The following is a 13,984-nucleotide window of genomic DNA, read 5'->3' as shown; positions in this document are numbered from 1 at the left end:
ACCATGTGATGTCGAGTTTTTTGCGACTGGCAATGGGTCAGAATGTGTTAATATTAGTTTAGAACCTGACACTGACCTCGAAGTCGTGGCAGGAAAACAAAATGTGTGGCAGTGTACAATGGACGTTACATCAAAAAAAAAAAAAAAAAAAGAAAAAAAAGACAATGTTTCAAACGATGACACAGGAAGGGTCTCTTCAACTTATAGTATAGTTTGTGGGATACAGTTATCCTCCTACAGTACAGGCGATGCAACTTTACAGTGCTAAGTGCAATGGATCAATAGCTGTATACTTAGTAGGATAACCATATGTGCTCAATGCCAGCATGCATGTGGTATTTGTTTTTGATATATTGGAGGAGAGAGATGCAGTAAATATCTTATTGAGTTCTCTGTTGCATGAAGTTAGTGGACTTTTATAGTTCATAATTTTTCTCTTTTGGATGGTACAGAATAACAGTGATAGAATGTTGGGGTGAGTGACGTGAATGGGCCCTGAGGGATGCAGATTTTCATCGGAGAGCAGTACTTGTAAATAGTTTCGGGGTGCACCACAATGCAGCAGCAAAATCCTAGTCCCCCCCCCCCCCCCCCCAGTTCTCGTACTGTCTTTTATACTACCTAGTGTTGCAGGAGCAGGCTTCGTTTGGCGCTGACCTTACACATCGCACACTGTTGGCACAGCAATGACAACATGAGCCCATTTCCACCGAATGGTCAAAACTTGGTCCTGTCACACTAACTCAGGTCATGCTGTTTCTACACGGGTTGCAGAAGGTGGTAGATACAGCTTTCTCCGACTTCTGGTCAGTTCCTACTTAAATTAAAAGTTCAAACGTGTGTGAAATCTTATGGGACTTAACTGCTAAGATCATCAGTCCCTAAGCTTACATACTACTTAACCTAAATTATCCTAAGGACAAACACACAAACCCATCCCCGAGGGAGGACTCGAACCTCCGCCGGGACCAGCCACACAGTCCATGACTGCAGCGCCTAAGACCGCTCGGCTAATCCCTTGTGAAACTTAAATTAAAATGATCACATGCACAAACCTGCGGAAATGGCGGCACTTGCAAGAGGTATAGGGACTATCTAAAATTTTGCTGTAGCTGATAGGTTCGAAAATTGTGACTCTTTTCAGGATATCAGAATGCCACAAATATGATTCACTAGTGGCTGTAATCATTAAAGGACTTCTCCGTAGGATCCAATGCAGACATGTGGTTGAATGGAAAGACTTGATTCCAAATCATAGACAACATTTCTACTAGAATGCGTAGCACTAGAGATCTGGAAAGCTAGTGTACATTTCTTACAACCTTAATCAGCACACCATCTACTGTTTGTGATCCTTTTCAATCAACCATCGCCTATAACCCAGTCTATATTTCATTGAGCCTCTGACAGAATGCGTTACAAATACTGGAGAAATATCTAGCAGCAGCGTGAGGGAGTTGTAAATACCGGTTTCATACCACGTTCCTTAGCTGAATAACTTTCTAAATTCGATAATTTTATTTCGAGGTTGCACCGTCTGCGACGTGTAACCGCACTGTTGGTCTGATAACATACACTCTGGCGATCACAGTCTGTATTGAGTGTCGCGTTATTTATCTGGAAAAACCACTTCATTCGGAGGTAATGCTATACCTAGATTTTTAAAGTAAGTGTAGCTTATAATATGGTTACTTGTATGCACCTGTAGAACCAAGACCACTTGTGACAGTAACATACGGTAGTTGTTGTGATCGTGTTTTTTAACATATGGCGGTTTGTAAGACGATTACGTCTCTCTTTCTAAGACACAGTGATATCACTCACATGAAAAACTTATGAGACATATCCACCCATCGCTGATTTTCGGTCAGTATTATTTCGTATCGCCAGCAATCAGTTATTGGCGGAGTATTAGTAGCAGGGGATGCATGATAGGTTCACTCTGAGCATCAGGCTTATAAAGTATGTGTTTGTGTTCTGACATGTGCAAAGGAAATGACTATGTCCAGTCATAAGGAATATATGGATTTGACGTGGACTACTGTGGTAGCAAAGGGAAGAGTATGTCAAGTCGTAAGAATGGTACTGATATTTCTATTTCGAGAGCCACAGTTGTCAGCAGGGGGTGTTTCCGATACTTCGCTCATTGTCCAATGTCGTTCAACTGAGACCGCAATTGTAGCATGTAATTGTAAGTATAGCGATCAAATATACATGTGACCGATTTCGCAGGACGATTCTGTCTATGCGTGATTGGCGCGGCTACCGCAGTGGCCTGTGGCGGGAATCATTCACGTTTTCCGCTAACGGCAGAAGCCGTCCGACAGCAGAGGCCTGTTGGGATGTAGGAATATACTTGACTTATCAATGTCGTTCTCTAGACAGCCGAATAGCGGACTAGTACTTCGTATGTGTTGGACAGCTGTCGTAATCGCGTAAAAATTTGAGAAGATTTAATATGGACATGTGTTCGCGTGGGACCCCAATTTCGTCCCATGTAAAGTGTCAGATTGTCAGATTGCCCGTCTTTATTCGGTTGAGAGATCGATTGTGGCGTGTGTTGGGTGCACGAGATGAACGACGGGTGGGTGACACGTTTGCTGGTTCTCTAGACAAGAAAAATACCTTAGTTGACTTTGTAAATTACACTCCTGGAAATGGAAAAAAGAACACATTGACACCGGTGTGTCAGACCCACCATACTTGCTCCGGACACTGCGAGAGGGCTGTACAAGCAATGATCACAAGCACGGCACAGCGGAGACACCAGGAACCGCGGTGTTGGCCGTCGAATGGCGCTAGCTGCGCAGCATTTGTGCACTGCCGCCGTCAGTGTCAGCCAGTTTGCCGTGGCATACGGAGCTCCATCGCAGTCTTTAACACTGGTAGCATGCCGCGACAGCGTGGACGTGAACCGTATGTGCAGTTGACGGACTTTGAGCGAAGGCGTATAGTGGGCATGCGGGAGGCCGGGTGGACGTACCGCCGAATTGCTCAACACGTGGGGCGTGGGGTCTCCACAGTACATCGATGTTGTCGCCAGTGGTCGGCGGAAGGTGCACGTGCCCGTCGACCTGGGACCGAACCGCAGCGACGCACGGATGCACGCCAAGACCGTAGGATCCTACGCAGTGCCGTAGGGGACCGCACCGCCACTTCCCAGCAAATTAGGGACACTGTTCCTCCTGGGGTATCGGCGAGGACCATTCGCAACCGTCTCCATGAAGCTGGGCTACGGTCCCGCACACCGTTAGGCCGTCTTCCGCTCACGCCCCAACATCGTGCAGCCCGCCTCCAGTGGTGTCGCGACAGGCGTGAATGGAGGGACGAATGGAGACGTGTCGTCTTCAGCGATGAGAGTCGCTTCTGCCTTGGTGCCAATGATGGTCGTATGCGTGTTTGGCACCGTGCAGGTGAGCGCCACAATCAGGACTGCATACGACCGAGGCACACAGGGCCAACACCCGGCATCATGGTGTGGGGAGCGATCTCCTACACTGGCCGTACACCACTGGTGATCGTCTAGGGGACACTGAATAGTGCACGGTATATCCAAACTGTCATCGAACCCATCGTTCTACCATTCCTAGACCGGGAAGGGAACTTGCTGTTCCAACAGGACAATGCACGTCCGCATGTATCCCGTGCCACCCAACGTGCTCTAGAAGGTGTAAGTCAACTACCCTGGCCAGCAGGATCTCCGGATCTGTCCCCCATTGAGCATGTTTGGGACTGGATGAAGCGTCGTCTCACGCGGTCTGCACGTCCAGCACGAACGCTGGTCCAACTGAGGCGCCAGGTGGAAATGGCATGGCAAGCCGTTTCACAGGACTACATCCAGCATCTCTACGATCGTCTCCATGGGAGAATAGCAGCCTGCATTGCTGCGAAAGGTGGATATACACTGTACTAGTGCCGACATTGTGCATGCTCTGTTGCCTGTGTCTATGTGCCTGTGGTTCTGTCAGTGTGATCATGTGATGTATCTGACCCCAGGAATGTGTCAATAAAGTTTCCCCTTCCTGGGACAATGAATTCACGGTGTTCTTATTTCAATTTCCAGAAGTGTATAAGGATGATTTTGAATCTGTTATATCACCGACATCGGTATTCTTGAGTGGAAATATCAGTTTCCTCTATTTTTACGAGTTTTCAAATAAAGGTATTCGCAGACGGTATAAGTTTCTTGTCACTCAATGGCTCACAATGATTTTTTTGTCAGGGAAAAAATGTGTAATCTGGGTGATGAAAGCTATGCATTGAACACACTGACACAAACCCCGACATGGCGGTCTGGATATATAAAAGACGCCAGTGGGTATTGGCTAGATTTACAAGTAACTAAAATACCAAAATGTTTCGTGGAAGTGGTGAAATCGATAAACCGAGAAGACTCTAGTGCTTTTTTAAATTGTAATTACATCCCTTATTCATCGATAAGTACGTGATGGCGGGAGGCTTTTTTGCAGTGCGAAAACGACACCCAGCTGGTGCAAGTGTGTATATACCACAAATTATTTTTATACACCTTTCATTGATAGTCAGAAATGTTATGCTGCTGCTTGAACATAAAGGTGCTGTGGCTTATGTTCCGACATAAAATTGTGGGAACTAATCAAAGAACTATTCACATAAAAACAAAGTTTCGTATGTCTAATCGTAATGGAAGGATAGATTGGACATAGTGAACTGTGATTTCATCTCACTGAGGAGTACATACGAACATGAGTGGTGACAGATTCACTTCGTAAACAGATGCACAATATAGCAGTGCAAGTGTTCAACTGGACATGCTATAGTGAACAAACAGCACAGGCAATACAGCTGTAACAATACGTGCCCTCATTGGCACACCTAAGCGTACGCTCGCATTTTCCATGTTGTTCTGTCAACAGTGATGTTGATTGCAGTACACCACCCCACATCAGTGATATCTTTCCAAGCGATACATCCATGAGTGCGTTGTTAATTATCACATAGTGCCGTTCGCCTGTGCTTTGTAACACTTGTTTGAGAGAGTCTTGGCAGGATGCAGCACCCGCCAGAAGCCCTGATTTGAAGACTTTGTCAGTTCTCTAGGACTGAGGAGAATCGAGACATATAGTCGCTGAGTGTAGGCATACAAAAATTTCTTTGGGTGCTGTACAGATATAAATGATAACTGCACAGTTTGTGTAAAATGTGTATATATTGCAGTGTAATGTTACTCTAGCTCATGTTGTCGCATGGCAATTAAAAATTTGCGCGTGTCCTATCGTGAAGAAAATATAGATTCAGCTCATCGATAACTGTGAAGGTATGAGAGAGATTTTCACGTGGAAAATTATGTGCGCTATAGATACTGAGATTCGGTCCAGAATCACAGCCGTCAGGAGGAGTCATTACCTGTGCATCGAACGTACTGCAGCAGAAACAGTAATATTTCATTGTAGTTACTCCAAACTGTTTCGAACAAGATGGGGGTAAGGTATATACGGAAAGTTCTGAGGGATCTGTTTGTGTTATTGTTCTGATTTTCTCCTCTGTGCTTAGACGTTGCTCTCTTTCCAGACAAAAAGAATACTTTAATGATTTTTGGTGTTTTCGCGAAAGTGCACAGATATGATGAAGGATTTTGGCGGTGAGAACATTTACTGTTTCTGAGACATATGTCGAAAGCAGGACATTACACGTCACGGACGGGCTGCCCCATTAGGACCATAAGGAGGAATGCATTCGGCGTCCTTCTGGGCTATTTTCGTTAACAGGTCCTCTTAGAACAAGAATTTCCATTCAGAGAAGGTGAGACGTCACGAAAACTGCAACAAAAATGATAGTTAACTATTTCTGTGAATGTTTACCAATTGCTTGAATGGGTTAAAAGGAATGGATGGGCTGTCCCACTACGTCTTTCTCAGCGCTGGACCAGCAGCTCTGCATCATCAGTCCAACAACGGTGCCTTTGTGAGCACGTATTTCGACAGGTATTTCTCAGGTGTCATGTATGAAAGGGATGCCGCCGCATCATCCTTGCGGGACCCGAACTGACACCTGCACGTGGTTCAGCAGCTGATGGCTGCATCGTCACTTCATGGGGCCGCTGGTGCATCATGACTCCTGGCAGCGTGTGCGGTCCAGTGGACAGGGGACGACAGGCGGTGCGTGCTTCACAATCGATTCTTAACTGTGTAATTAGGTGTGATGTGTGTTGCATCACAGTATTCCTTGTGCGAACAGAATAAAAAGAAGGGCGATCGATTTAATTACTTCTTACAAGACCTGCATCTTTCCAAACAGCATAGTATGATGAACAAGAGAAATCCAACACCAACAAACTGATCTTTTTTGGTATAAAGAAAAAATAAACCCTTGAATTTCCCTTCATGAGTCCTTCCTCTCCACCACATAGCCACCAATTTACAGGTAGTTGAGAGGGCGAGGGGGGTGGGTGGGGATGGGTGGCATGGGTGGGATCAATTTCCTGAAAAATTCTTTAAAAAATAAACTGTATTCCATACACTGCCTTCCATCCCCTAAACTATTTAAATAAACAACATTCCACACATTGTCAAAATTGTTTGAACAATATTCCATACACTGCATAAACGATTTCCTGATGGATAACTGAATAAATAAATGTATTCCATACACTACCCTAAATAGTTACACAATATTTTGTATATTGTCTAAATTGACATGTGGAATAATCAGGTCTACTGCCAGATGTTTGTGTCGCTCTGGAACAATATTTCGGCTACGTAACTCGTTGCTTCTTGAGGTGCTACCTGCCATATTAGAGGATCTTGTCGAGTATTTATGTCCATAAGGCGCTGTTTGTAAGGTGTTGTCTTTTCCCCAGTACTCCTTCGGAGGTCCGTGCCCGACTTGGTCTCCATCTGTGGCAGCTCTCTGAGGCCCGTCCTGTGTCGGGCGTTCTGTTCGCGGTCCACGCCCGCCTGGCACTGCCTGTAATGTGTTGTCTCTCCCCCGGTGCTCCCTCCGACGTCCGCGCCCTACTTGGTCTCCATCTGTGGCAGCTCTCTGAGGCCTGTCCTTTGTCGGGCGCTCTGTTCGCGGTCCGCGCCCACCTTGCGCTGCTCCTGAGGTGTTGGCACTTCCCTGGTGCTCCGACGGTTGTCCGTGCTCGGCTCGTCCATCATGTATGGTCGTGGCTACTGTCAGAGGCCCGTCCTGCGTCGGGAGTTGGGTTCGCGGTCCGCATCCGCCTGGCGCTGCTCCTGCGGTGTTACTACTTCTTGAGGAGTTTCTTGGTTCCTTTCGTTGGACTCTGATAAGCCCCAGAGCCGGACACCACGCCGAGCTGAGCTGGTAACCGCTGTCGCGGTTTATTAGGTTGTCTGTGACCTTGATCTCAATGGCCTCCTTTATGACACTGTCCCAAAATCTTGGCGTCTGTGTCGCAGTTTTGGTGTTGTTGTAGTCCATTGAGTGACTGAGCTCCAGACAGTGCTCCGCTATGGCAGATTTGGTTGCCTGTCCGAGTCTCGTGTGCCTCTGGTGTGCTTTGCACCTGACGTCCACCGTCCTGGTTGTCTGGCCAATGTATGACTTTCCACATTGGCACGCGATGTTGTAAATGCCTGGTTTACGCAGCCCCAGGTCGTCCTTCACACACCCTAGAATTGTCCCAGTTTTGGAGGGTGGACAGAAGATACTCTTTATATCATATTTTGAAAGAATGCTGCTGATCTTTGCAGAGATAGGTCCAGAATATGGCAGGTATGCCACCTTCTTCACCTCCTCTGGCTCCTCTTCTGTACCCTGTGGTTGGCTGGTAGCACAAATGGATGTCTGTGGAGGAGTATCCATTTCTGCTGAACACCAGCTGTAGATGTCCTATCTTTGTCGCCAGACTTTCCATATACGACAGAGCCCATGCCCTGTGAACTAATGTTTTCGAGACACCATTCTTCTGTGCCTGGTGGTGGCAGCTACTGGCTCGAAGATATAAGTCAGTGTGGGTGGGCTTACGATACACACTGTGCCCCAGAGTGCCATCTGCCTTCCTCTTGACCAGGACATCCAAGAATGGGAGCTATCCATCCTTCTCTAGCTCCGTAGTAAATTTTATACAAGGGTGGCGTGAAATTAGATGTTCCAAAAAGTCATCTACCTTCTGCTTGCCATGGGGCCAAATGACAAAAGTGTCATTGACATATCTAAGAAAACACTTGGGTTGGTAAGTGGCTGATGCAAGTGCCTCCGTACCTTTCCATGAAAAGGTTGGCTATCACTGGTGATAAAGGGCTGCCCATTGCCACTCCTTCCGTTTGCTCATAAAATTGACCCCCGTAAAGAAAATATGTTGAGATCAGTACATGCTTGAACAAGTCGAACAGGGCACCATCGAACTTTTCTCCAATGATATTGAGTGAATCAGTGAGTGGCACTCGTGTGAAGAGCGACACCACATCGAAACTGACCATGATGTCAGAGTCCAGTGTGTAGCTGCCTCAGCCATTGTAGGAAGTCCTCCGAGCTCCGAATGTGGTGTGCACATTTGCCCACATATGGTGCCAATATGTTATTCAGGTATTGTGCAGTGAGGTATGTCGCTGCGCCGATGTTACTGACAATAGGTCGAAGAGGGACCCCCTCCTTGTGGACCTTGGGGAGTCCATAGAGTCTGGGTGGTACAGGTGCTTTGAGATGAAGCTTCTTGATGACCTGTTCAGGTAGACCAGTCCCCTTCAGCAACTTCTGGGTCTTCTTGTCCACCTTGTCAGTGGGGTCGCCATCTAGTGGTTTGTAATCAGTATCTTCCAGGAGTTGCACCTTCCTATCATACTCGCGGACTGCGAACGCAACTCCCGACGCAGGACGGGCCTCTGACGGCCGCCACGACCGTAGATGACGGATGAGCCGAGCATGGACGACCGTCAGAGCACCAGGGTAGTGCCAACACCTCAGGAGCAGCACTAGGTGGGCGCGGACCGCGAACGGAACGCCCGACAAACGACGGGACTCAGAGAGCTGCCACAACTGCAGATGGGGGACGAGGCGGGCGCGGACGTCCGTCGGAGCACCAGGAAGTGCCAACACCTCAGGAGCAGCGCCAAGCGGGCGTGGACCATGAACGGAACGCCAAATGCGGGTCTGGCGCCAGACAGCTGCCACGACACAGATGGTGGATGAGCCGGTCGCGGACGTTCGTGGAAGCACCAGAGAAGGGCCAGAACCTCAGGAGCAGCACCAGGCGGGCGCGTACCGCGAATAGAACGCCCGACACTGGACGGACCTCAGAGAGCTGCCACAGATAGCGACCAAGTCGGGCGCGGACGTCCGAGGGAGCACCAGGGAAGAGACAACACCTTGGTAGCAGCGCCAGGAGGGCGCGGACGACAAAGAAAGCACCTCGCGTGGATCCGCACGGAGATAACTTGTCCTCCGATGTGTGATGGAGTTCTCAGCAGTTATTGCTTTGCCTCCTATGCATGCCGATGTAATGCGTCTTCACGTGTAGGTTGTCGTCGTGGGTGTCTCCTCAGGACGGTTCCGCAGTGCTAGGCAGCGAGCAGGTGTGGCCAGCGGGTGATGACGCTGCGCGGCAGTTTTCGGCCCAGTGTCCAGATTTGGGCGTTGTGTGACCGGCCAGCACGTTCGTAAAAGGTGCGGACGGCCGTCTGGAAGAGGTCACGGAGCAGAAGTACTTCCGCGACATCGTGAAGATGAGCAGTGGGGAAATCGTAAGGCAGGTGTAAGGCCAGCCGAAGGATGCGATTCTGCAGTGTCTCCAGCTTCTTCAGGTTCGTGTCGGGGGCGTTCCCCCAGACGACGGCGGCGTATTGGAGTACAGGGCGGAGCAGCGCCTTGTACAGAGTGATGCCCAGCCGCGGTGGTAGTTGGGAGCCGGGGTTCAGCACCGGGTAGAGTATGCGGAGCCTGTTCCGCACTTTGGTCTTCACTTCGCGGATGTCCGGAACCCACGTGAGTCGGCGGTCGATGGTGACGCCGAGGTAATGCGCCGTTGGAAGCCACAGGACAGGGTTGCCACCGACGGTGAGCGGTTGCAGACCTGCAGGAACGAGTCGCCTGGTGACGATCAGGAACTGCGTCTTGGCCCCATTGAATTGTAGACGCCACTTGACTGCCCAAGCTGCCAGGGTGTCAACAGCGAGCTGCAGACGGCGGTGCATGACGGCAGCATTGAGACTCCTCGTATATAGAGCTGTGTCATCCGCGTACAGGGCGAGCCGCACACGGTGGATCTTCGGCGCATCAGAAGTGTACAGCGAGTACAGGAGTGACCCCAAGACCGAGCCCTGTGGCACACCGGCGTTGATGCGGCGGACGGAGGACAAGCCATACGCGGCCCGCACATGGAAAGTCCGATCTGCAAGATAGGAACAGATGATACGGCCGTGCAACGCCGGTGCCCCAAGTTCAAAAAGTTTGGATAAGAGGCCGCGGTGCCACACACTATCGAAAGCACGCAACACGTCCAGGAACACCGCGCCGAAGAACTCGCGCTGCTCGAGGCCGACGAACGCATCTTCCACTAGCCGAAGGAGGTGGTGAACTGCCGAGTGGCCCCTGCGAAAGCCGAACTGCTCTTCGGGCAGGAGGCCATCCTCGTCAATGTGGCGCTGCAGCCGCCTGATGTACACCCTTTCAAAGACCTTGGAGACGGCCGGCAGTAAACTAATAGGTCTGTAGTTCGCGGGCTGGCACAGATCGTTCCCCATCTTCGGAAACGCCACGATTTCTGCATGCTTCCAGGACTGAGGAGAACTGCAGGACCGGAGGATTGCATTAAAGACGTCGGCGAGATGAGTAACAGCCACCAGCGGCAACTTCTGGAGAAGGGCGTTGGAAACCTCGTCTGGGCCCACAGCTTTCCTGGGGCCCTCAGGATGGACGACACCTCTTCCGCCGTCGTCTCTCCAATGACGTCATCGTCGTCGCGTGCCTCCAAGTGGCGTGGGAGTCGGTCAGCAACCACGTCGTCGTAGACAGCGTCTTCTATCGGCGTAAACGCAGCCTCAAAGACGTCTGCGAGGGCATCAGCCTTCGCAGCTGGTTCGCAGACAGCCTGACCATGGATCATCAGCGGAGGGATACGTTGCGTGCGGCGTAGGAAACGCTCCGTCGTCTGCCTGGCCGTGCCGTCGTCAAGGCAGAGGGTGGCGATCTTGTTATTCCAGTCGCGATGGCGATGGTTGTCAATGGCGGCCCGGATGTCCCGGCGCATCCTGTTCAAGAGGCGCTTGGTGTCGGCATTTCTTGTCCTCTGCCACTCCCGGTAGTCCCGGTTCTTCTCAGTGATGGCCGCAAGGATGTCCGGCGGCAGCTGTCGGGAGTAGTCAGGCGGAGTGCGTGGACGGGGCGGCGTTGCTATGTTGGCGGCGTCAATCGTGGTTGCCGCGTAGTGCAGAAGTGCTGCGTCCGCTCCAGCTTCCGTAGGGGGCGGCGCGGTGGCCAGTGAATCCGTCACGGCTGCTTCAAACCTGTCCCAGTCGATGCCAGCAAGTGAGATGCCTCTCCTGGGCTGTTGTAGGGCGTCTAGGTCTATATCAAAAACCACTGGGACGTGATCAGAAGACAGTGCCGTCCTCGTCGTGGCAGTGATCTGATGAGGGATGCCCTTGACGACCGTGACGTCGATTATATCCGGGAGGCCATGGGCAGGGAAGATAGTCGGGTCGTACGGCCCCACCACAGGCGCAAGGGTGACGTTCCGCTACCCGGAGCAGGCAGCGTCGAGCAGCATTGGTGATCCTGGAGTTCCAGGAGACATATTTACTATTGAAGTCCCCGGCCACGAACACCTGCCCCCTCAAGGAGAGCAGAGCATCGATGTCAGCAGGGTCCAGTGGACGGCAGTCGATAGGCAGCGACGAACGTGATGGCGCCCGCCGAGGTATGAACGACGACACCAGTCGCCTCCAGCATTGCCAGAGGTGGAAGTTGTATCACGTGATGACGAATGCCATTGCGGACGTAAACGGCTGTCCCACCACCCGCCGTCAGTCGATCGGCGCGATAGCTGGAGTAGTTTGCCGCCCTGACGTCGACCCCATGCTTCAGGTGGGTTTCGTTGATAAGGCAGACGTCGACGGCTTCATCTCGAAGAAATTGGCGAAGTTCGCCAACTTGAGTGCGGACGCCGTTGGCATTCCACGCGACGACCGTGAGCCCTCTAACACTGCCCATGGTGCAGCTGGTGAGTGTTGACAGCGGTTGGGGCCAGAGAGGCCATCGGAACTGCAGCAGTGAGTTGCTGCGACAGGACTTCAATCAACTTCGTAGCACTGACAGTGAGCTGCACGACGAGGTTGGCCAGGTCAGCGGTGGAGGCAGCCGGCGCGGCCCCGTCGCTGCAAGAGGGAGGCGTGGCTGCTTCGCTGTGCGAGTCCACCTGGGGCTGCTCGACTGACGGTGCTGAGCGCTGGACACCCATCGGGCGGTGACCCCCACGCCGGAGGTTGGCGGGGCGCGGTCCCGTCGACGTCCCGGGAGAGGCAGTACCCGGGTCCGCCACTAGCAGCTGTGGTGGAGGCGCAGGAGCCTCAGGTGTCGGTACGGCTTCGGATGCGGCAGGGGCAGGAGCAGCCGGGACGGCGGAGGGCGCCCCTGACGTTGCCGCCGCGAAAGAGACGCCGGGCCATCTCGTTGCTGGCTTCTTCGGACGTGGCGCTGGTGTGTGGCCACGTTGGCGAGCGATGGCGCGCTTCCACAGCTCACACCCACGATAACTGGCCACGTGAGTACTGCCACAGAGTGCACATGTCGGCATCTCGGTGGGCGGACGGGGGCACTCACGTCCTGCGTGTCCGCCGGCGCATTTAACACATCTGTCCGGCATAGAGCAGTGGCGCTCGACGTGATTTATCCCCTGGCAGCGAAAGCACTGCACTGGGCCTCTCCTAGAGCGAAGATCTTCGGTCCGAACCGGAACGTCGGTGACCCGCGTCAATTGGCAGAGCTTGCGGTTCTCCACGATGTCGGAGCAGACGACCAGGAAGAGCGGCATTTAGGCGTGATACAGGGACTTCATCTTCACGACTGCCCGAATGTAGAAGCCCAGGTCAGCGAGTTCACGATGCAGGTGATCGGCTTCCATGTTGAACGGGAGGTCGCGTATTACAATCTTCATGACCTTTTCAGGTGCGGAAGCGTGGGTATAGAATGGGATACCACGCTCAGACGCCTCCTGAGTGACCCGGCGATAATCGTCAGCAGTGCGGAGTGTGACCCTGTACAGGACACACCCGGTAGGCTTCACGGTGTACACGGCCGTTGTCCAGCTGCGCAACAACTTCTGCAGTTCCCCATACGGCGGCCGAAACTGGAGGACCACCGGCGGAAGATGGGAGTCTTTCATCGGCGCAGGATCGCGCGGCAGCTGGTCCGGCGCGTCAGCGAGCGCGTCGGATGAGTTGGCGACGGCAGTTGGAAGCGTCGTCGATGACTGCATGCGTCTTGCAGTTCAGCGGGCCGGGACAAAACCGTCGGCGCCAGGGGCGAAATCTTGCTTGGCCCTCTTCTCGATCGGCGAGCTGCGAACAGCGGACGTCGCGGCTGTTGCCCTCCTCTCCTTTTTCGCGCTTCGTCCGCGTGGCTGAGGCGCGGTGGAGCTCTCATCTTCAGAATCGGGGAGCGGAGCAGACAGCGCTGTCTTCACGGTTTCCGTAGCTGTGTCCATCAAATCCATAGCCATAGCACTGGTTGTCGTAAGTGGGGGGCCAGATGGGGCCGCCGACGGCGCAAGCGCGGCCGGACGGCGATCTGCCACACCCTTCGCGTCGCTAGCAAGCGCAGGTACGTCCTTCTCGCGGCTGCACATCTCAGCGACTGGTGCCCGTCGTGCATGAGAGAGAGAGCGCCCAGCGCCCTCTGGGCATAAATACTCGATAAGATCCTCCAATACAGCAGTCTCAGGTAGCACCTGAAGAAGGCAACAAGTTATGTAGCCGAAATATTGTGTCAGAGCGACACAAACATCTGGCAGCAGACCCGATTATTCCACATGTCAAGATTCGCT

General features: G+C 52.1%; 1 protein-coding gene across 1 annotated transcript; it reads right to left on the bottom strand.

Moving 5' to 3' along the window:
- Positions 1 to 12,139: 12,139 nt before the first annotated feature.
- Positions 12,140 to 12,736, bottom strand: LOC124622806 (translation initiation factor IF-2-like). Its single transcript, XM_047148596.1, has one exon. It carries the CDS (start codon positions 12,734 to 12,736, stop codon positions 12,140 to 12,142), a length of 597 nt encoding a protein of 198 aa, XP_047004552.1.
- Positions 12,737 to 13,984: the final 1,248 nt, after the last annotated feature.

Source organism: Schistocerca americana, chromosome 7 (assembly GCF_021461395.2).
Source record: "Schistocerca americana isolate TAMUIC-IGC-003095 chromosome 7, iqSchAmer2.1, whole genome shotgun sequence".
Lineage (NCBI taxonomy): Eukaryota > Metazoa > Arthropoda > Insecta > Orthoptera > Acrididae > Schistocerca > Schistocerca americana.
This window is presented reverse-complemented; position numbering and strand designations above follow the sequence as displayed.

Excerpts from the sequence above, each read along its gene's own strand:
- LOC124622806 (XM_047148596.1), bottom strand. The coding sequence starts at position 12,736 with ATGCCGACATGTGCACTCTGTGGCAGTACTCACGTGGCCAGTTATCGT.